The sequence below is a fragment of the Cervus canadensis genome, chromosome 15, assembly GCF_019320065.1.
Source record: "Cervus canadensis isolate Bull #8, Minnesota chromosome 15, ASM1932006v1, whole genome shotgun sequence".
Classification (NCBI taxonomy): domain Eukaryota; kingdom Metazoa; phylum Chordata; class Mammalia; order Artiodactyla; family Cervidae; genus Cervus; species Cervus canadensis.
The window spans coordinates 42,900,919-42,925,826 of NC_057400.1; the positions used below are offsets into that span (position 1 = coordinate 42,900,919).

Sequence of the window (24,908 nt, forward strand, 5' to 3'; positions counted from 1 at the left end):
TAAAGTATAATGCAAGAATCTGACTTACTCCCATGTTTTTTTTTCAGTTAATTTAGGCTCATTTATTGAAAAGCCTCAAATCTGTTTCCCAAGTTAAAATTATCCTGGTGCCTTTATCAAAAATCAGTTAACTATATACGTGAGGATCTATTTATCAAACTATTCTGTTTCCATAGATCTGTTTAATGCTGTTGTATGCAGAGTTAGAACTGGACATAGAACACTAGGACTGGTTTCCAAATAGGGAGAAGGGGGAGTAACAGTCAAGGCTGTATATTGTCACCCTGCTTATTTAACTTATATGCCGAGTACATCATGAAAATGCTGGGCTGGATGAGAGCAACAAGCTGTAATTCAAGATTTGCCGGGGAGAAATATCAATAACGCTCAGATATGCAAGATGATACCACCTTAGGAGAAAGCAAAAGGAATAAGAGCTTCTGATGAAGTGAAAGAGGAGAGGGAAAAAATGGCTTTAATAACTCAACATTCAAAAAATGGAAATCTCAATGGGCATCCTGGGTCCCATCACTTTATGACAAATAGATGGGAAGGCGTGATAACAGTGTCAGACTTTATTTTGGGGGGCTCCAAAATCACTGCAGATGGTGACTGCAGCCATGAAATAAAAGGATGCTTACTCCTTAGAAGGAAAGTTATGACCAACCTAGACAGCATATTAAAAAGCAGAGACATTACTTTGTCAACAAAGGTCCATCTAGCCAGGATTCCTAGTCATGTATGGATGTAAGAGTTGGACAATAAAGAAAGCTGAGCACAGAAGAATTGATGCTTTTGAACTGTGGTGCTGGAGAAGACTCCTGATAGTCCCTTGGACTGCAAGGAGATCCAACCAGTCCATCCTAGGGGAGATCAGTCCTGGGTGTTCATTAGAAGGACTGATGTTGATGCTGAAATTCCAATACTTTGGCCACCTGATGCGAAGAGCTGACTCATTGGAAAAGACCCTCATGCTGGGAAAGAATGAAGGCAGGAGGAGAAGGGGACAAAAGAGGATGAGATGGTTGGATGGCATCACTGACTCAATGGACATGAGTTTGGGTAAACTCCAGGAGTTGGTGATGGACAGGGAAGCCTGGCATGCTGCAGTCCACGGGGTGACAAAGAGTTGGACATGACTGAGTGACTGAACTAAACTGAACTGACTGATGTAGGCCAATGCTCATTTTCATGATTGCTGTATTTTATAGTAATTCTTAAAATCATGTAGTTAGAGTTCTTCAACGTTGTTCTTCTTTTCTGAGATCTTTTTGGCTATCTATATCCTTTGCATTTTCATATAAACTTCTGAATCAGCTTGATACTTTATATCAAAAATCCACTATAGTTTTGTTAGGATTACAAGTCAATTTGTGAGGACTGGACATCTTTACAACATTGAGACTTGCAGTTCATTAACATGGAATATCTCTCTATTTACTTATTTGCTCTATAACTTCTCTTAATAATATTTATTATTATTTTCCTGTAGATATCTTGCATGTTTTTGTTAAATTTATCAACAATAATGGAACAAACTGGCATTACATATTTCTGGCAATTCTGAAGAGGATACAACATACAAAAATTTTCAACTTGAAAATTGTGAGGACTCATCAAACAAATTCAGATTGAGCATTCTACAAAACAATGAGTTTGTACTCTTAAAGAATATCAATGTCATAAAGACAGGAAAGGCTGAGAAACTGATTCAAATTAAGAGATTAAAGATGAAGTGGGAGGTTGGGGTGAGCAGATGTAAGTTATTATATATAAGATGTATAAATAAAAAAGTCCTATGGTACAGTACAGAGAACCATGTTCAATATCCTAGGATAAACCACAATGGGAAGAGATATTAAAAATCTTAATATATGTATAACTGAATCACTCTGTTGTATAGCAGAAGTTTACACAATATTATAAGTCAACTATAATTCAAAAAATAATTTTCAAAAAGGAAGACAGCAATGTATGATAATGGTTTAAATTCTGAACTGTTAAAAACTAATTAGCTAATTATCTGCATGAGTTACAAGCTGGAATCAAGATTGCCAGGAGAAATATCAACAACCTCAGATATGCAGATGATATACCACTCTAATGGCAGAAAGCAAAGAGGAACTAAAGAGCCTCTTGAAGGAGGAGAATAACAAAGCTGCCTTAAAACTCAGTATTAAAAAAAAACTAAGATCATGGCATCCAGTCCCATCACTTCATGGCAAACAGAAGGTGAAAACATAGAAGCAGTGACAGATTTCCTCTCCCTGGGCTCTAAAATCACTGTGGATGCGACTGCAGCTATGAAGTTAGAAGACGATTGCTTCTTGGCAGGAAAGCTATGACAAACCTAGACAGTGAGTTAAAAAGGAAAGACATCACTTTGCTGAGAAACGTTTGTATAGTTAAGGTTATGGTCTTTCCGGGAGACATGGATAGCTGTGAGAGTTGGGCCATAAAGAAGGCTGAGCACTTAAGAATTGATGCTTTCAAACTGTGGTGTTGGAGATGACTCTTGAGAGTTCCTTAGACAACAAGGAGATCAAACCAGTCAATCTTCAAGGAAATAAATCCTGAATACTCACTGGAAGGACTGATGCTGAAGCTGAAGTTCCAATACTTTGGCCACCTGATGTGAAGAACTGACTCATTGGAAAAGACCCTGATCCTGGGAAAGACTGTAGGCAGCAGGAGAACAGGGCAACAGAGGATGAGATGGTTGGATGGCATCACCGATTCAATGGACATGAACTTGGGCAAACTCTGGGAGATGGTGAAGGACAGGGAAGCCTGGCATGGTGCAGTCCATGGGGTTGCAAAGAGTTGGACACAACTTGGAGACTGAACAATAATTAGCTAAAAGACATATTATCAAGTGTGAAACAGATCGCCAGTTCAGGTGGGATGCATGAGACAAGTGCTCGGGGCTGGTGCACTGGGATGACCCAGAGGGATGGGATGGGGAGGGAGGTGGGAGGGGGATTCAGGATGGGGAACACATGTAAATCCATGGCTGATTCATGTCAATGTATGGCAAAAACCACTATAATATTGTAAAGTCATTAGCCTCCAACTAATAAAAATAATTGGGAAAAAGAAAAAGAAAAGAGACAATATTGGGACAACTGACAAAATTTGACCATAGGGTGTATTAGATAATAGTACTGCATCAACATAAAGTTCCCTGAATTTGATAAGTAAGCTGTAGCTACCTAAATGTGTTTCCTTTTTATTAATGTATAAAGTACTGAAGTACTCAAGGATGAAGGCTCATGATCTGAGCAGATAATTTTCAAATGGCTTAGCAAAATAAGTAAATAGACATGACAGCAATGTGTATATATATATTATAGGGAAAATACAAAGATAAAGCAAATGTGGCAACTTGTAAAACAGGTTCATCTATATCAAGGTAGTGTGAGAGTTCACTGTAATATTTGGCAACTCTTCTGTATGTCTGAATATTTTTCAAAATAAAACATTTAATTAAAGTGATAATAGTAGATCAAAGTATCACTTTAAAATGATAATCTTTTCTGTAAATTTTCAAGAATAATGCTAATTTGGTTGTACTTGAAAGAAAGCAGTAAATTTTGCTCTTTTCAACTGTCAAAGATTTCTACCTTGTCTTGTTCACTTTTCTTTGGATATAGGACAATATTTTTCTAGAATAAGGAGCTGAGGAAGAATTCAGGGTAAGGGACTAGAAGAAATCACTCCTTAACTAAAGACACTCTTTTCTATAACTTTTCATTAAGGATAAATTGACAATAATGTTCACTGAAGATCTGTGTATTTCTTCTATCCTAGTTCATTAAAAAGGGGATGGACACATTTTCATTGAAAAATATATGACCACCCACAATAATGCAACTTCTATTTCCACATATCATATAAGTTCTTCAATATACTTATTCAGGTATTTCTTTTTTTTTTTTTTTTTTTAGGTATTTCTTTATTCTGTGAAATTTTATTTAGCAATTATAAAGTGAATGGGACACCATCAGTCAAAAGGAAAAGAGACAGACAAATGTGAAGGGTATAATTTCTCATGCCTTAATATTTTTCCCACATCCTCCTGGTAAAATCCTCCTGGTTTTATCATGGGCAATGATCTCAAAAACCAGGGGTAATTTAAAACGAATAATTAGCTGGATCTGGAAGGGAAAAAGGATTTTTGTGATTACTGCTATTCATAGGCTTTTGTCCCCTTTTTGAATTGCAGCACTGCAAAAGCTAAATTTACTTACAAACTCAATTTTCACAGACAAAGATGATTTCCTTTATGTTTGTGCTGGATCTGGGAAAATATAAACAATATGAGAATACCAGCTGAACCACTTTCATCTAACTTTCTTCTGGAAAAATAATTCTTACTCCTTAATTTTGATTTTCTGATTCTTGCACTTTCTCCTCAAATTTGGAGATCGATTTTCATTCAAATTCATGAGAACTAATAAGTTCACTTCTGAACTTACAGTCAAAATCTGAATAAGTTAACTAACTACTTTTTAAATTGTTTTCATTAGAATGTTGATAACTTTATGCTTAATGCTATCTGTCCCAACTATTCTGGAGTTGTCCTTCCTTCTTAATCTTTTAGACAATTAATTTTACACACAAAGCAAGGCTAACTGTATCACCAGATTACAAACAGATAAACACATATCACTAAAGCCTAACAGAGAAGATAGAAAAGAGATGCTGTGCACTCACCCTGTGCACATCCATGCTTTAAAAAACAGATTCAGAGATAAATATCCTTTATAAGATCTTTGAAAGTCAAAGGTATCCTTTAAAGAACTGGTGGCATTCAACAAGGAACTCAGTCTCTTTGCCTTTTGTCCATTCTGCTCTCATGACTCACCATGGACCACAAAGTGGTTAAGGTTAATTCCTTTGCTGAGAGCCTTTAACATGGTATTTATAGAAAGATTCATTTGTAGTCTTGTTTCAAAGAGGTCAGCAGGTGCAATATATTCTTTAGAGGAATTCTGACTCATTTCTCCAGATTGCAAGATACTGCCTTTGTCTACACAGTAAGCATTTTAGGCATCACAAGAATGAGTGGCTACATTTTTAAGCTCATCATTCTCAGGAATCTAAAATCTGTTCATGAAAAACATGTACTATAGAATGGATTACGTTTTGAAAACCCTGATACACAGTGACAGATATAGGTTGTATTCAGAGTACTCATACATTCAATTTGTCTGGACAGTCCTGGATTTCTCCTATCCTTCTGTTATAATTATTAATAACTTGCCCTTTTACATTAAAAATAATCTTGCTTTGGATTATAAATGATATGGTCACCTCAGCTATCGTGTCAATATTTGGGTATTTATAGTTACATATTTTCTCCAAATCAGTAGGTTTCAATTAATTCCACATATTTGTTTTAAATAAGATTTATCTTGATTTCCACTAAATCTAGGGAGGAGGAAAGGTGAACTGAGCTTATACGTCACTGTGACTTGAGGAACTATTGCTTTCAAAATACACTTGTTTCTGGAATACTATTCTGGAACTGGTGCAGTGTAGCTGAAAGATAGCTGTGCACAGAAAAATTTTTAAAAATTACCCAGACTGCTGACATTTTCAGGGCAACTATACCTAAAACAAAACGAACTTCAGCATTTCAAAATATGTCTAAAAATAAATTATACAGAATGTGACTGAGGCCATAATCTCCAGAATAAAGTCCCAGGAACTTCACATTTTAAATTTTCAAGAAATACTGCTGATATCTTCTTTTACCTACTGACGTCAAAATTTCATTCACATTTTTTACTCAGTCACACATGCGGCTCCAAATTTCCTTTTGAGCACAACACTCAGTAAGCGTATCAACTTTACAAGTATTTTTAATCCAATCTCTTTTTCACATTTTTTCAAATGTTTATATAATTTTATTTTTAACACTTACATTGCACTTACTGGGTACCAGGAGCTTCTGTAAGTGCTGTTACAAATACAGACAAATTTAGTCCTCATAAATCCCTGTAAGATAGGTCCTATTATTATCATGGTTCCCATTTCACTGATGATGAAGCTGAGGACAGGGCAACTAAGTAACTTGCAGATCACATGATGAATATTTCAGGATTTAGACCCAGTCACCTGACTACGGAGTCCATGATCTTAGCCACTAAGCTAGGCTTCTTTTTTCCTGTGTTTTTTGTTTTACCATTTTAACCATTTTTAAGTGCACAGTAATGTTGATTATGTGCACACTGTTGTACAACAATCGTTGGAACTTTTTTTATCTTGTACAACAGAAAGCTGATATCTCAAACAACTTCACTTTGCCTCCTCCTACCGTACTCTGGCAATCAACATTCTACTTTCTATTGTTAAGAGTGTAACTATAGTTGACACCACAGAACTGAATTATTTCATTAAGCATGCTGTCCTTAAGGTTCCTCGACATTGTAGCATGTGTCAGAACTTCATTCTTTTTCTCAGGCTGAATAGTATTCGCTTGTAGGTATACATCACCCTTTTTCATTCATCTCTTGATGGACACTAAGGTTGAGTCTACCTGTTGGCTACAGTGAATACCGTTACAATGAACACGTAGTCATGAAAATATCTGTTCAAGATGCCAGTGTTTCTCTTGAAGGAATATCTGAGTGGTATGCTCCTTCTTTATCAGCCCTTTCAAACAGGCAAAAGACAACTTACACATTATTGAAGAAGTAACAGACAGATCAAATCTAAGAGACTTTGCCTCAGGTTTAATTCATATATATATTTATTGAAAGAAAGTATCTGTTGAGCAACTACTTCAGGCATGGGGGAAACAACGGTGAATTTAAAGTATTTCTGAAACACCAGAAATACGTGTTTACTTAATTGCATTTGAGAGAAAATTAGGAGCTTCAAAATTTAAAACATTTAAGAGTCTAAAATCCAGAAACAATTTACATTTTTCTATTAAGATGGAAGTTAACTCTAAAGTCAAATTTGTGTGCACTGGGTGCACTGTGTGTTTTAAAGACCTTACATGGACAGGAGGGGGCCTGAGGTGGTGCAGTAGAGTTCTGAGGGCAGAGGCTCTGAAAGAAGACAACTTACACTTAAATCATAGCTTTGCTATATTTCACTTGGGTAGCCTTGGGAAAACTCAGTGACTTCATCTTTTCAATCTATAAAATAGGAATAATCAAATACCTACTTCATAAGATGTCCTGAGGATTGGGAAAAAATGAGATTTCACAAGATTAGTGGCACATTGGAAGTACCCAATAAATGAAAGTTACTAATATCAATTAAAGTGCTCATACCACAGTCTACTACTTAATTCATCCCAGTTACAGAATAACATGTACATTGCTATAGATCATTTTGGAAGTCTAGTCTTTGAATTCATTAGCAAGATACCAGAGTACACAAACATAGATAAACTAAAATCAACAAAAAAAAAATTCAAGATCTCATTTTTACTTGAGTTATGATTAAAATAGGTGCGTGGATAGAAGAGGGTGGTTATTCTAATTCTGGAACAATGAAGTTGGTAGCAAGAAGGCCCTGCCTGATTATAAGTTAATTACTATAGAATAAGTTTTCTGGGTTTTTTTAGTGCATGTTTGTTGAACTCTTTAACAGAGTTAGCATGATTACTTCTGCTAGAATGAAAAGATAATGCCTGGAATTTCATGTTTGTTTTTTCTCAGGATTCCAACATGCAGCTAAAATAATTAAAATGTCAGTTTCATCTTCATGTTTTATATTTTAATATTTTAATTCTATAACCTCAGATATTGTAGCTAAAATCACTAAGCACTCTCTTCTGAAAAAAAATTTTTAAATGTTACTCATTATGTTTCAAATGTCATATATGAGGTATTTATGAAGCTTCTCTTGCCTATTTGTTTACAGTTGAGGTTAATTTTCATTTCTGTAGCTGAGCTGTAGTTCAAACATTTAGCTTTATTTTCTATTAGTGAAGAAAACTCAAGAGTAGTGTAAAATTCTTACTTGGTAAAGATTTAGAAAACATATTCACCATTCCTCACATTTTCGAAAACATTTTGATTAACAACAAAAAGTACTAAAACTAACAAAATTCTTTTAAATGAGCTATGCTCCAGAGGGAAGTTCATCATTTAAGTTATTGGCATCCTCAAAGGAGCCAATATTGAAAACAAATGCTGCGTAACTCGCACTGTACTCACATTGTTCTGCTCTTATTTAAAATAATGAACGTTGAGGGGTATGAAATTTTAGGATGCCTTCTGCTCAACTCTAGAAACATGAACTGTGCAAAGAAACAAGTCCTAAAATTTTAGAGTGAGAACTAAATAGACGCCAATGAATAAGACAGTTGAAACTATGCATCATTAGTGGAATTTTTGTGTAGTCCTTCCTTCATTCAGGGAGCAAATTCTGAGAATAGCAATTTGGGAATCCATAAATCCTACTGAGTCTTGGTTAAGTGACATTCATTATGAAGAACACCTGGAGGGAAAACCTGAGAATTGAGTCACAGCTAGAAAGATCAGATTACCTGAGCTCTGCATGTCCTGATTAAGTAAGGCAGCCTAGGAAGAGAATGATCTTTCTCTGCAGTCATTTCGATAGTATTATATTGGGATAAAGTTAGCAGTTTATTTAATACTATGTTGAGTTTCTGTTGCTTGTATATTCCCTCACGTATTACTGTGCAATTTTGAGTAATTGATATCATTTATAGTTATAAGCACATTTTGGTTGAATGGCATCACTGACTCAATGGACATGAGTTTGAGCAAACTCTGGGAAATAGTGAAGGACAGGGAAGCCTGGCTTGTTGCAATCCATAAGGTTGCAAAGAGTTGGACATGCCTGAGTGACTGAACAACAACATTTCTCTTACATGGAATCCTTGCTGGAAGCTTATTTATTATAAATTTATTACCTTTCATGTCTATCACTTGAATCTAAACAAAGCTATAAAATTTGAGACACATTTATATATATATGACTATATACTCACATGAAAACTACTGAATAAAAACTTTTACTAATCAAGATTTTCATCAGAGTTTACACAGACAATAAGCAATACTGAAAATAACTTAAAATCAAACCCGTAAACAGAAAGAAAAACAAACAAACAAACTTAAAGGAATGCTGCTAAACAGCCAATAACTGGTATGAGTTTTGGAATCTGAGGCTTGGAAAACTGCCAGAAAATCACAGAAATGAAAATGTGAGTGTGAAAAGCAGTTTTTGGAAGAGAGAACCTTCTATCTGGTGTAGGAAGGGGCATCTATGCTGGACCGTCCTATAGCTCCATCAGTTCAGTTCAGTCGCTCAGTCATGTCCAACTCTTTGCAACCCCATGGGCTGCAGTACGCCAAGATTCCCTGTCCATCACCAACTCTGGAGCTTGCTCAAACTCATCTCCATTGAGTCTGTGATGTCATCCAACCATTTCATCCTCTGTCTTTCCCTTCTCCTCCTGCCTTCAATCTTTCCCAGCATCAGGGTCTTTTGAAATGAGTCAGTTCTTTGCATCAGGTGGCCAAAGTATTGGAGTTTCAGCTTAAGCATCAGTCCTTCCAATGAATATTCAGAACTGATTTCCTTTAGGATGGATAGGTTGGATCTCCTTGCAGTCCAAGGGACTCTCATGAGTCTTCTCCAGCACCACAGTTCAAAAGCATCAATTATTCGGCACTCAGCTTTCTTCACAGTCCAACTCTCACATCTATTACATGACTACTGGAAAAACCACAGCTTTGACTAGACAGATCTTTGTTGGCAAAGTAATGTCTCTGCTTTTTTAATATGCTGTCTAGGTTGGTCATAGCTTTTCTTCCAAGGAGCAAGCGTCTCTCAATTTCATGGCTGCAGTCACCATCTGCAGTGATTTTCGAGCCCCCCAAAATAAAGTCTCTCACTGTTTCCATTGTTTCTTCATCTATTTGCCATGAAGTGATGGGACCAGATGCCAGGATCTTAGTTTTCTGAGTTTGAAGCCAACTTTTTGACTCTCCTCTTTCACTTTCATCAAGAGGCTCTTTAGCTCTTCTTGGCTTTCTGCCCTAAGTGTGGTGTCACCTGCATATCTGAGGTTATTGATATTTTTCCTGGCACTTTTGATTCCAGCTTCTGCATCATCCAGTCCATACAGCTCCATAGGCTCTGCCATATTGAGCACTGTTAGCTCTATAAATATTTTCTATACATTCTCTGACAGAAATTTTGGAGTAAATTCAGTGATCAGACAGTAAGATACTATTTAATGAGTCAACAAAAATTAAAATGAATACCAAGCTTTATTATACACAGGAAATGTGTACTTAAGTTGAATATAACATGACAAGAGGAACCAAGGTATTGGAAAATTCCATTAACAGAGAAGCCGAGTGGACCATATAGTCCATGGGGTCACAAAGAGTCTGACATGACTGAAGGGACGGAGCACGCACGCACACATGCACCAAAGGTTTTTAAGGTACACTTACCATTTTACTCAGCAATTATATCTCTAGATGCACACAGAAAGGAAAAATTAGTTATGTTTTTATAATTGTAAAGAATTGGAAGTGTTAGTGACCAATAATAAGATATTGTTGGTAATATGTTACTTCCTTCAATGTAACACTTTGTGAATATTAAAATAATTTATAGACTTGCCATGTAATACATATTATACAATCATTAAAAAACATACCTGTTCAGGATAAATTTTCCAGTGAGGGAAAGAGGATAGAGTTTGGTATATATAATGCTATTTTGATCATGTAAAAAATGGGTGTGTACATATGTAAGTATATGTGTGTGTGTGCATATTTGTATAGAAAAATTATGGACCATATGCATGCCATCATTTCAACAATGGCTATTTCTGAGGCTCAAGATTATGTCTTTTATTCTATTTGTTCTCTTCTTTTCTTTTTTTTTTTTTTGACAGTGGAATTAATCCCTTTGAGAAAGAGTTAGAGACACGAAATCCTTGCTGACTGAAAACCTGTGTCAGGATATGACTAATGAACTGTCTACTGATACCATACAGACCTTACAATCTCAATCCGTGACTCAGAGTTGGGGCAAAAGAATTAAATGTGTTTGGAGACACACGTAAGTACAAGGCTCTTTTCAGTGTGTGAAGAAAGATAGCAGAAAAAGACATTAGAATAACTGCAAGACTGCTGAGAGAAATATCAATAACCTCAGACACGCAGATGCCATGACCCTTATGGCAGAAAGCGAAGAACTAAAGAGCCTCTGGATGAAAGTGAAAGAGGAGAGTGAAAAAGTTGGCTTAAAACTCAACATTCAGAAAACTTAAGATCATGGCATCTGGTCCCATCACTTCACGGCAAATAGATGAGGAAACAATGGAAACAGTGAGAGACTTTATTTTGAAGGGCTCCAAAATCACTGCAGATTGTGACTGCAGTCATGAAATTAAGACGCTTGCTCCTTGTAAGAAAAGCTATGACCAACCTAGACAACTTATTACAAAGCAGAGACATTACTTTGCCAACAAAGGTCCATCTAGTCAAAGCTATAGTTTTTCCAGTGGTCATGTATGAATGTGAGAGTTGGACTATAAAGAAAGCTGAGCACCAAAGAATTGATGCTTTTGAAATGTGGTGCTGGAGAAGACTCCTCTTGATAGTTTCTTGGACTGCAAGCAGATCCAATCAGTCAATCCTAAAGGAAATCAGTCCTGAATATTTAGGACTGCTTGGAAGAACTGACACTGAAGCTGAAACTCCAATACTTTGGCCACCTGATGCGAAGAACCAACTCATTGGAAAAGACTTTGATGCTGGGAAAGATTGAAGATTGGAGGAGAATGGGACAATAGAGGATGAGATGGCTGGATGGCATCACCGACTCAATGGACATGAGTTTGAGTAGGCTTAGGGAGTTGGTGATGGACAGGGAGGCCTGGTATGCTGCAGTCCATGTGGTTGCAAAGAGTCAGACGTGACTGAGCGACTGAACTGAGCTGAACTGAAGCTTTTATAAATATTTTATCATGTATATTCAACTAACAAGATGCATGGAGAGCTAGGATGGCTTAGAAACTTGCATTTATTATTATAAACATATGTAGACATATTCTCCCTTTTACTGACCTATGTTTGCCCCACCAGAGTCAACTGACTGTGCAGGCATTAAAGGTTTATCTGGACTGTCCTGACCACCTCTCTCCTTCTAGGTGAACCAAAGAAGGCTAAGTAGTTGTCCTATCTTTCAGAAAAAGCTACAGGTTATTAAGTATTAAAACATATTGCTTCATAAAATATAAGCTATATGGCAGCAAATTAAGCTACTCAACAAATAAACAACATATGTTTGTAATTTTTACATCTCTCATATCTAGATACAGGTTGTTGAATGAAAGAGACTTCTCTAGAATGTGCTATCTGACATTTTCATCAGCGAACATGTATATTTCTTGGTTCTTTAAATTTACTTTTTTGCTCTCCTTTCATTTTTTTCCCTTTTTAAAATAAGTGCATTGATAAGTCCTTTCAGACAGTTTGACTCTGAGTGGAAGAGACAGACATAGAAATAAATTATTACAAGGTAGCTTCATAGGTGTTCTTGTAGAGACAATGGGAAAAAAATGTTAAGACAAGGTTGGCTGAGAAATTTAGAGATCATGTAAAGGAGAGGATGGTAGCCTTTGGGAGGAGCTGGGAGGCACAAGACAGTAGGGTGTGTAGCAGAACTGAGTCTGACGTTTGGCCCAAGATGAAAAAAACTGGAGATGTTTTAAATAAAACAAAGACTCTGCATGCCAGTAAATTTATGATTCCCCTCTTAAATATTTTGGTAAATTTCATTAAATCACATAATTTTGCCAAGAAATAAAACCTGCCTTGTAGGAAGGAGAGAGGATAAGAACATAATAGGGCTTCTGCTCCTGAATCACACTACCACACACATTTCCTTCTGGACCTTCTGGATAAGTACTGGACACATAGTAGCCGACGGGCCCTTCAGTACAAATGTCCCCCAAACCTAAGCTGATAGTCCAAAACAGAGACACTTTTAAGAGCAAAAAAAAGAGCACCATTAATAACAATGCAAAGATTATAAGCACACAATAGCTATCCTCACACTACCGAAATCGAATTATCTGACAGATATAGATTCATCCTGAATGATGGTCCTATTTAAAATACAAATTGCCCAGGATGAAGTTTGCTTCATTCATTCACCCTTTGGGGCAAATTAATCAGATTCACACCTCATACAACCAGTAAGAATCTATAATTAATAACTAGAATTAGGACACATAGGATGTGGTAAAGTTTAAAAGTATAAAATATTTGGAGGCAGCAAAGTTTACAAGCATAGAAAATTCTAGATTTTAAATCTCAACTCCACTTTGTCCAATGATCATCAGTTCTCTACTCTGAACTTTATTTTAATCTGTAAAATGGTATATCTACTCCCAAAGCTGTCATGAAAATCAGATAATTTATATAGTCAGTTAAAGAAATGGAACTCAATTAACATTAATCCTTTGGGAGAAGATCTATATTGGGTGAAGGACTATAGTTCATATACTACAACCAGGAGAATTAAAACCCAGAGTGAGCAACTGTGTGTATAAAAGACCTAAAATAAATGTACAGCTAAATGTCAACTGATTAACATGATTAAAGAAAATGGATGGTGTACATAGAAATTTTTGCAAAAGCAAAAGAAATTTTAAGTAATTTAGCTAAGAGAAATAAGCGGGAACCTGATTAAAAATTATTCACACAACATATAATGTTACTTGGCTCTACTATTGATTTTATTGAATTAATGGGATCTTAATTATACCCTAAGGATATATTCAAAACACTTAGGGCTCTGATTTCAATATGAGATCTTTTCTAACACAAATAGTGTTCCTTTTTTTTTCTAACATATAAACATCTTGTTTAGTTTTTTCCTAGATTTCATTCTTTATTTGATCCTTGAGAAATTGATTAGGAAACCACCATCAATTTTATACTTTAATTTTTGTCATCATGCCCACCATCTTGAGTCATTAATACAGATTTCATGGGATAGAAATACAAATGGTATTTTGAACACAGAGGTTAGTATGAGAAGAGATTTTTAATGACAGAATGTCATTTTAAGTTGTCTTGAACCCATGCAGCTATTATGTGTTTCTCAAAACCAATATTTCAAACAACAAATAAGAAATAATGCCCTATCAAAACAAGGAACGACAACAGAGACGCTCCTAATGATTCTCAGGAAAGAAGAAAAAAAGGAGACAATAAAACCAGCAATGGTGAGATTCCACCCGCTGTCTTCTGACTCTTCATCCTGGAGGAAAAAATCAGGTGAACAAAAGCAGGGTGGCCTGGGCAGCCTTGCCAGGCTCACCAGTGTGGTTCAGTTCGAAGTTACTTTACAAACTGAGTGCGACTCAGTGCCAAAATGCACCCCAATCCTTTCTCACTTCTTCCAAATTCCTGCTCACCAAGCACCAATCCAGTCTATTTTACCCTTTTCAGAAGAAAAACGTAGGACTTCCTTGGTGGTGCAGTGGACAGGAATCTGCCTGACAATGCAAGGGACATGGGGTCTGATCCCTGGTTGGGTAAGATCCCACATGTCATGGAGAACCTAAGCCCATGTGCCACAAGTACTGAGCTTGTGCTCCGGAGCCCACAAGTCACAACTACTGAGCCCACGTGCCACAAGTACTGAAGCCCAGATACCCTAGAACCAGCAAATCATAACTACTGAGCCCGCGTGCTGCAACTACTGAAGCCCGTGTAGAGGGAGTCTACGCTCTGTAACAAGAGAAGCCAATGCAACGAGAAGCCCACACACCACAAGCAGAGGGCAGCCCTCACTCCTTGCACCTAGAGAAAGCCCTCATGTAGCAACGAAGATCCACCACAGACAGAAGTAAATAAATAAACAGAAGTAAAAAGTAGTGTGAGACACTCCACCAAACCGTGGAAATCACACACAGGAGAGCTTGGACACACACGTGTCCATTTAACAGACTAACGGGCACAGGGGCTGCCTCTGCCCTAATATAAACTGTTCACAGAAAGAGTGCCTTGGATTTTTTTCAATTAGATATTTTACATAAAGAAGCAAGATAATGATACAAAATAGTCATGGCAATAGAAGGTATCTGTGACAAGTGGCAATTTGACCTTCCTAATTGTTCAGTAATAGGACAAATTTCTTCACTATGGTGATTAATGTCTTATTGCTGCCTGATTCTATTGCTTCTTGTTGGTTCTATAATTTTGCTAAATGTAGACAGCAGAGTAAAGAGAGAAAGCGTTCATTTGACATAACAGTTAAGAATTATCATTTATATTTTTAATAAGCTAATTTTATAATTTTAGATTTAACACTGATTATTGACTGACCCTGAGGTTAAACTTCACTGTCAATTAAGAATTCTCAAGGAAACAGTGAGGAATGAGATGTTCTACCAGGTATAAAATGCCAGTAGCATCTAACTTGTAAGTTCCTGCGGGAACTGTGTGAAACACAGCAATGAATTCCAAGTTAGAAGAGAACTCTGGCTGCTATACAGATATAATTGGAGACACTAGTAAGCATCATTTTGATTTACTGGTGAGTGAGTGACATGGGTAACTATTGATTATTACTACTAATTATTGAGAATTCCTGATCAATAGCTTATCATTTTCACTAAATACTTTTCTAGCTATCAGCATAGCTACAGGTTATGAAGGTTATTTAATACCTTAGCTTATTAAGCAAAGAAACAGGTCCATTAATATAACGATGCTGAAAGTTGTTCTTAACACTTTAGAAGTATTCTTAAGAAGATAAGAAAAATTAAAACATCACACTTTCCCTTTTAATTACACTTTTCACAACCTCTCCTGATGTTGATCTGTTTCCTGTTTCCCCAATTCTATGTTTCCATTTCTAATCCTCTCTTCATTCTTTGTGTGAATGCTAATTGAGCACACAGTTTATACCAGACAGTTTTCCATACATTCTGAACTTAGAAATTAATAAGACTTGGCATTTTCTTTGAATGAACTCAAAATTCACAACAACATATAATGACATGTAGCACACTCCAGGTGCTACACTGGAGTTGAGAACCAAGGGTGGGAGGGATGCAGTGATTCAGGAACAAACAGTGGAGGCATCAGAAGACTTGTCTTGATCTGCCTTTGGAAAGACGATAATGGTTCTTTAGGATGAGAAGCTGAGGGAAAGACAATCTAAACACTGAGACTTTGTTTATTATAGATAAAGGAAGACCTCTGAAGGGTTAACAAAGCTATGGTGACATAAAAGAGCATGGCTTCTTTGAGAAACTCTGAGCAGTGAAGTACAATGGGAACATAAGATTTATAAGAAAAACAAAGTTGCCAAGATTCAATTAATTGATACCTACCAAGTACAGTTTATGGGCAAGAAATCATACTAGGGATAATGCCATGTACTTTGTTCTATATAAAACAATCAATCAGCTCAAGAAAGTAGATCTTATTTCCAAATATACAACAGAAAAGGAGACTGAGGCACCGAGAAGGTAATCTTGACTGAGTTCATCTAGTAACTATCAGAACTAGGAATTCACCTAGTTCTCGAAACACACTCTACTTAAAAACCCAAGTGAATTCAACTCTGAAGGCACCAAGTATGAAAGAGTCCAGAATTTTATTTGTGAGAGTTTTAAGGCGTTGAGATAGCTTTTTAAGCCAAAGTATGACCTGAGTACATTGAGCAGAAAATATGAAAAAAATTTTAAAGGCTTGGGCATCATCACTTAAGTGTGACTTTCGAAGTTCATCTCTATGGGGTGTAGGGTTCTCCTAAGGATAATAAGAGCATGTATCTTACAGGATTGTTGTATTCATTATTTAGTATATGAAATTCATTTACAGTGATGCCTGACTCTGAGAATTATCACTGGTATGTGATTTTTATTTCAGAAATAGCTCTCTGCTAGTAGAGTGAAGAGTGAATTGCAAAAGGAGGGAAACGTCAGTTCTTCTCTAGAAGGATGAAGAGGGCTTCAACATGGCACTTGGCAGTGATGGGAATGCAGGGCTGTCATTAGGAAATGTTTCAAACGTAAATAGTGAAAGGAATTAGTGAACAATTGGTTTAGGGAGAAGGAGAAAAGAGAGAGGAAACAACAGAAAATGACCCTGAGGTTTCTAGATTAGATGGCCAAATGAATGTTGATGTCTTAACATCTCATACGCCAAACTGCTACTTCCCTGTGAATCAATTATTCTAGGACTCTCTCTGCCACTGACTGCCAGTAATTGATTTAGTGACTATTTATAGCCAAAAAATAAAAATGAAAACAACATTGGAAGCCAATAAAAGCCAGAGAAATCAGTTCCTTCCACTAAATCTAGCATATGCCTACAGCCCTAAGCTGACCCTGTTCTCAAGCCCCTTGGGTGAGAAAGTAACTGAGCAGTTATTTCTCAGGCTGGAAGACAATTCAGCTTCTTTCCAGTACCAAACCTGCTTAGAGGTGAACAGCACACACCCACATTTTTAGGATATTTTGTTTTCACTTGGAAAATGAAGTAAAGTTTTCAAACTATGAGAAGGAATGTTGAGAAATCTTATTTTATCAACAAATACAATTGATCAAATCTAAATACTATAAAATAACTACTAGAGTCTATGAAATATACTCTTTGCAACCCCAAGGACTTTAGCTATCTATAGAATTCCCTAAGCAAGAATACTGGACTGGGTAGCCATTCCCTTCTCCAAGGGATCTTCCCAATTCAGGAATTAAACATGGGTCTTCTGCATTGCAGGCAGATTCTTTACCATCTGGGCCACTTGGGAAGCCCAATGAAATTTAGATAAGTAAAAGAAAATGTAGTTTATGTTACTCTTGTTACTAAATACTATTGGACATAACAGAAAAATGTACAAACTGAAAATTTAAATGAACATCAAAACAAATTCTAGGCAAGATGCTCCCTGGCAAACTTTCTTGTTGCTTGAATCACACACACACAAAATACGCTTCAATTTTCCTCTCAAAACTACCATCTTTATCTCTACTACACAATTCAGGAATTAAGGGATCTGAATATCTACATACCATGTAACTTAATAAAGCTGCTATAAAATTTATTTTGAGCTATTAAAATTTTAACTAAACTTCATGGCTTCTTTAATAAGTCTGTATTATGCACAAATGAAAAAAATAAGAGGAAATATACAAGTTTATTTGAGCTTTGAGGAATAAAGAATAGTAATTAACCCTAAATTCTTTTCTTCATTTATATAAAAGCTTCTTCATTTCGTAGTCTATGTAGTCTTTTTTTCTTTAAAAATAATTTCAAGAAAACATCTTGGGATTTAGAAGATAGAAATGAACTTTAGTCACCCTATGATAAAAACATCCTGAAAGTAGAGATAAGATTGGATAATCCTTGGCATCTCCTCCTACTATTTCTCAGGTGCCTGGAGAGAGATGGCACTCTGTGTGCATCTTCACTTTTACTCCTAACAACATAGCATTTTCCATAAGGTCTTTTCAAATAATTCTTAGAGATGGTAGATTCAGTGTTACCAAACCAAAACCTTTCTTGAGTTGATTTGAATCAAATGATACCTCTGGAGCTTCATACTGTCCCAGCATGACTGGGCTCCCCTGGTGGCCCAGACAGTAAAGAATCTACCTGCAGTACAGGAGATGGGAGTTTGATCCCTGGGTCAGGAAGATCCCCTGAAGAAGGAAATGGCTACCCACTCCAGTATTCTTGCTTGGAGAATTTCAGGGATAGAGAAGCCTGCTGGGGCACAGTCAATGGCGTCGCAAAAAATCAGACATGACTGAGCGACTTTCACACTTTTCACAACATGCCTAGTGCCCTGTCTGTATCTGGTCCCTGTGTAGATCAGGAAAAGACTTCCCTCAGCCCTTTCTCATCATTTAGTCCTTTAGAAGCAACACAAAAAAAAGGGACATTTCTGATTTGCTATCAACAACAACAAAAAACTGTCTTTGCACTATGTCTGAAAGTATAGTGGCAAAAATACAGAAATGCTCTAACCTCTAAAAGTAATGCATTTTAAGTCCTGTTTTTCTACAGAGGTAAGACCTTTACTTCTTTTGGAGAAATTCACTTTGATCTTTCCAAGTGTTTAGAGTGGCTTGATAATTTAAGGTAAAAATTACATACGCAGATCTAATGGAAATGGTTTAGCACTTCAACTAGCCAGCTCTGTTCCACGACACACCCCAAACCAGATGAGCAATAACTTAAAGAATGACCAACTAAATTGTTCTTCTGTTACCTTACCACTAACATCATCTCCAAACTATGCATGGGTTAATAATTGAAGTGTTTGCTATTTCTCAATCACTTTTTCTAAAAAGGTATTTTTTAAATGCACATATTACGCTATTAAAATACACACTTGTCCTTATATAAGCTTCAGCGTAATTATAGTTTTGTATAATTAGAGTTTTATGTCAAAAGATTTACAGCTTTATCACCTCAAGCAATATTGCACAGCTGCCAAGAATGATTTATGCAATAATGACTTAAGCTGTAAAATAGAATCCTCAAAGTAAGGGCTGTCAAATAGTCCTACTGCAAATAACCAGGTTTATAAAAACTGATATTCTGGTAAACAGCAAGCCCAGTTGTACCTGGTTAAAAAAAAAATTCACTGGAAGGAGTAGGGTAGGAAGCACTGCTTCACAATGGTGACCATGTGGCTCATGTACGCCTAAGTACATGAACTCATCACCCAGATCAAAAGTTTAAACTTCTTATGAGCCTCTGGGCCACTCTGGGAAACAATCTTTCAGAAATAAGGCTATGCTCATATTTTTGCCACTCCAATGTGAGTGAATGGAAAACAGTATATCTCAACTTTTTGTTAAATTTGCTCATTGTGCATACCGCATCACAATTCAAACTCCAGTGAAATGCTAAATAAAGAATAAGTAAAGGAGGCATTTACCATGTATATGTAAGAAACCAAGAACCTGCCAAATGACCTCAATAATAAAGATTTAGGGAAACTTTCAGAAACAAACCAATGAAAATGTTCGTGCTTGTCCTTCCCTGCTTTTATAAATGTAGAGCTGGCTGGCAGGTCTCTAAGAGATGAGACTTTCAAAGCATTTGAACTTCACAAGCTCTAACTGATTTGTTAGTTGCTACGTGAATAAAACCGATACACTCAGAAGATTCTATTCAAAGCAGCTGTATTAGTAGCAAAAACACAAGTTGATTACATTCAGAGAAATTAAATCTGACTGTGTCTTCTTAATTTACAAAGGTCATTCAAATTAATATTTTTCTTTGAAAAAAAAAAAAGCTTGGCCCATCACCTCATGTTCCCCAAATCAAAAAAAGCAAAACAGGCAGCATTTGTCATTGATTCTAAAGATACTCAAGTCCTTGTAGACTGAGTCACATGTTAAAATGAAGCCAACAGAATCAAAATTATCAACAAAAGTTGATATTTATATGTCTAAACAAGCTTCCAAATAAAGACTCCTTGTCTAAAACAAGGAGATTTTAATTCATTATAACCAAGCAATCACTGACAGAAAGACTTGCATTAGTCAATGTACCAGCATATTCACTGTAGAAATTTTTACATCCATGTTTGTGATTTCACATTAAAATGCTTTTTAAAATTGGTTTGAGACCATTTTACACAGTCACATTGTAGAAAATAAACTAGGCTTCAAAACATTACCATTTTACTTACAGCTTAATAAGGAACACTTTTTTCTATCTGAAAATATAATTTGAAAATTATAGTTATCTAAGTGAACTATATAGTCCAGATTCATTATATACTTAAATTGTATAAGCTGAAAAAATTCTGAAATGTACCAGAAAATATCATGACCAATACACCTATGGTAACCACAACACAGACAGTAGGTACATCATGATAGATATTCATAATGGCAAAATGTCAAGACATGCAAATTATTCCAAAAGTCCAAACTGTTGGCATCAGATACACACACAAAGAAGATGAGCTGCATTTGGGTAGTGAGAGCTTCCGTCCAAGAAATGCTTTCAAGACAACAGAGCAATTAGGCTATTTCTAGTACGCCAACCCTCCTGATTAAAAAGTAGTGGGGAAACAGGAACTTTAAAAAACTCTATTTGATTGATAATGATATAACTGGTTTCATTCCAGATTAATCCAAAGTTATACAGACCTGTTCCAGTCATACTTTGTTACTCATACCCATTCAAATGGATGTTAAGAATAATCTAGTAATTTAATAATTGTATGTTTTCTATCATGAAATATTTAATTATAAGAAAATAGGAGGAAGAGCTAAACCTTTTCCCTGTTAGAATGTATCTTACCAAATGATGAGTCATTATAACACATCACTCATTTATAAACTTTAAGAGTTACCTAAATATCTGATTAGATACCCCTCTGCCTCACTGATTTCTAACAATAGAATTTAAAAAATGATAATACAATATCAATAAATCCTATAACATTCATTTTTAATCTATTTGCTTTTAAGCTTCAAATTGTCAGATATGATTAAGTGTATCCATGAGAAAGTATATACTTTAAATGGGTATATCTGAATACTTATACACATAAGTTCATATATATATGTTTTATATATTTAAAGAATGCATGCCCACTAAATGTGTATTTCTTTGAGAACTATTAGAGGTCTAATGTACTTATGCTCCCAAAGCAATCCTAAAAGGAGAAGTGCCCTTGAAGTGGAAGTATTGACCTTAAGTTTCAGATGCCAGTTTTGCTGCAGCTGTAAAAATGAATACCAATAATTCTACATATCACAGTTTCTTTTATCCATTTCTTATTTTAGAATAAATCTTTAATACATGAATAGACTGTTATTTGAACATACAAAGGTTTACTAGACCAGTTTTATAAGTTCCTATATGTCATCCTTAATCTTGCATAAAAAGCATCAAAAGAAACAAAAGGTGTTGCCTATCAAATAAAGCTGAAGAACCAAGAAATATTTGTAACTATAACAGTTTTAGTTTCAGATAGACATTTTTCTGTAAGACTTTGCTTTGTCTGTAAGTCTTTACTTGAAATAAAACTCTCTATTTCTCTCCAACCAAATGCATATCAACACAACTAGTAAATTACTAGCCTTTATTCCTTAGGGAACAGTGAGATTGATTTGTGGCATTTTGTCCTCAGTGACATTAAGTTACTGCACTTTTGAAGAGTACAAGAGTACTCATTCAAAAAATAACTTGTCCCTACTATTCACTGAGGAGAGTCTCCACATTCCTTGATTCCTGCAACACTATAAACAAATCATGTATCTTCAACTGACTATCTGGGGTTTCTCTGCCTATAAACTTTCAATAATCAACTGTCAACATTTCATTTCAATGGAATAAAACACAAGGAATCCTAAATAGATCAACTTTACCATTTTTGTGGTAGTAGGTGACCTCCACTTTCCTCTCCTCTGACCCCAGCAACGCCTGGGCAATTTGAGCAACATCATGCCTCTTGGTCTCGGGCCCATGGAGAAAGTCACAGGTGCACGGCTTTTGCATGACATCTGGCCTGGAGAAACCAGTCATCTCACAGAACCCATCGTTGCAGTAGATGATGGCACAGTTCTGCACTCTGGCATTTGCAATGATAAATTTTTTATCTGTAATAAGAAGAGAGTATGGTACCGTTTACAAAGCTTCCTCAAGATTCTCATAAACAGTGAAACAATTTGTTGCATAACAGGAAATCTGAAATGCAGGTACTTCCCAAATCACTAACTGCCTGGACACAGACACCCTAAAACTGAAATGAATGGTCTCTGAGTAGTTTTAACAAAAAGTACTAAGAAGCTTTTCTTCAAATTTGCAGAGTATCATTTCCCAAATAGTTTAGTTCTCAAGCCCTGTAACTCTCTTTGGTCCTAATGAGCACTCAGACAAGCAGCTCGCACACTGATATTTCCAGAATGCCATTTAATTGTAAGGTAAATATTTTCAAAGCCCAAACACTGAGCATCCTGTAGCTGTCAGGTTCCTCACTTCAGCCTTGGCCCTCAAAGTACAACTTTCTTAAAGTAGTTATTATTCCTGGATTTGTTTTTTCTCTAGCTCTCTAAGGCATATGACACACATCATGTTAAAAATAACAAATCCTGAAACTACTAGCAATGAAACTATTTCACATTAATTAGCAGTTCAATAATGCAAAAGTTCACCTTTTCATAATATATATTACTCAGAGGAAAAAAATATTTACACACACACAGTAAATATCATGTTAACTACCTTTTCACTTTTACTTTGGGTGACCTCACATTTTTGTGTAGTCGTAGGGACTTTAATACAAAAGGCTTCTTAATTTTGATCACAGATTATATTTACTATTCCCAAATAAAATATGAAGCAGGATATACAAGTTTCGTTTGAACACAAGGTACTATATCCTCCCGCCACTAAATGCAGCACCAAAATAACTGCACAATGTACAAAATTAAATGTGTGTTAATGGAGTTTAAAGGAAATGTCAGATATAAATTAACTAGTGTAGGATATAAAATCAATATATTTATATAACAATAATTTATTCCCTATAATTAGTACATATGAGAATATTAAATTTCTCTGCATTCAGTCTTTGTGGGATTTACTTATTACAGTTTAATTTTTAAATTTCTAGTGGAAATTTAAGGGGGTAATAAAGGCACAAAAATATTCTTCAAATAATGAACTCTTTGCCTCGGGAATCAACATGGATCAGATACTGCTTTCCCCAAATTCTCCTGCTTGGGATTTGCACGGATTCAATGCAAAGTTTAGCTTCTATAAACTAGCAGCAAGCAAGCATCCCTGCCACACCACAGTCTTGCAATTTAACCGAAGTAAAATACAGCTTGCATAGACATTTACATCGCTGCTACCATTTACATTCTCTCTCGTTCCAATAGTGTGCTCTGCCCTGCTCCTGACTTTCAAAAAGTCTACAATAAAACAGCCACGAAATATAAACCCGTTACACTAGTACGTTCCCTTTAAGATAGTAGAAGAGTAGGACATTAAGTAGCAAGGCAGATAATGGAGCAGTGGGAGAGGAGGATCAAATTGCCTCCTATAATGGAGACCATAATCTAAAATGTAAATCAAAATTAATATCACGGGGAGCACACTTGCGCTGCCATTTGAACCTCCTGGCTCCGTTTCACAGTCTCTGAACTTGACGGAGCCCCGAGTCTCCTCAGCTTGGAAGCGGCAGACGCCAAGTGCACTATCAAAGCGAAAAGCGAGGGAGAAAGAAGAGAACAAATGAACTTACTTTGCCCTTCAAATTTCCGTATGATGGTCCCCAAAAATGTGTTTTGTGGTGCCACGTGCCCCCTGCGAACAGGCATGTTGAGCCCGGTCTTCCGAGGAGCGCTCCCCGCGAGCTCTGGAGTTCTCCCGGGATCTCTCCTCGGCTAGAGCCCAGGCCAGCGCGCGAGTCGCTCTTTGTGGCTGAGCATCCTCTTTGGAAACCAGAAATCTCTTCCCATTAGCACCACTTCTAGACACCCGCTTTCCCTACCGGAGTCCAATCCATTCCCCTCACCTTCTGGAGGGGACCTCGCACCGGGCTGCCGCGGGTGAGAGGCTTTGGGGGTGGGGAGAGGGAAGGAGGCGGGGTGAGGGGAGGTGGCGGGGGAGGGAAGGAAGGAGGGAGCGGTGGGGGTGGGGAGGGGAGGGGGCGGGGAGTCACAAGGGCAATCGATCTGTTTCTCTTCTCCCAAACAGCGTCAATTTCCCAGTGCAAATGGGCTTAACCTGGCGGTTGCCCAGAGCTGTAAGGATAGCTGTTGGGGGGAGGGGGGAGTGGGAGGTGGAGGAAGAAGGGGGTTGGGATGAGAGACTTGTGCAGCTTTTGCAGGAAGGGGAGAAAGAAAAGGAGGCTGGGGGGTGGTGGGGGGGGATGGTTGACGTTTC

General features: G+C 36.7%; 1 protein-coding gene across 3 annotated transcripts in view; it reads right to left on the reverse strand.

Moving 5' to 3' along the window:
* The window catches only part of KCNH7 (potassium voltage-gated channel subfamily H member 7), a 498,724-nt gene extending 474,135 nt beyond the window's left edge, over positions 1–24,589 (reverse strand). For 2 of the 3 annotated variants that reach the window (XM_043488328.1, XM_043488329.1), the window contains exons 1-2: positions 24,265–24,340; positions 22,385–22,615 (exon numbers count right to left, since the gene is read on the reverse strand). In XM_043488328.1, the coding sequence (XP_043344263.1) occupies positions 22,385–22,615; positions 24,265–24,340 (307 nt within the window). Of the gene's footprint in view, positions 1–22,384; positions 22,616–24,264 lie in introns of all 3 variants that reach the window. The other variant, XM_043488327.1, reaches the window with a different exon arrangement.
* Positions 24,590–24,908: the final 319 nt, after the last annotated feature.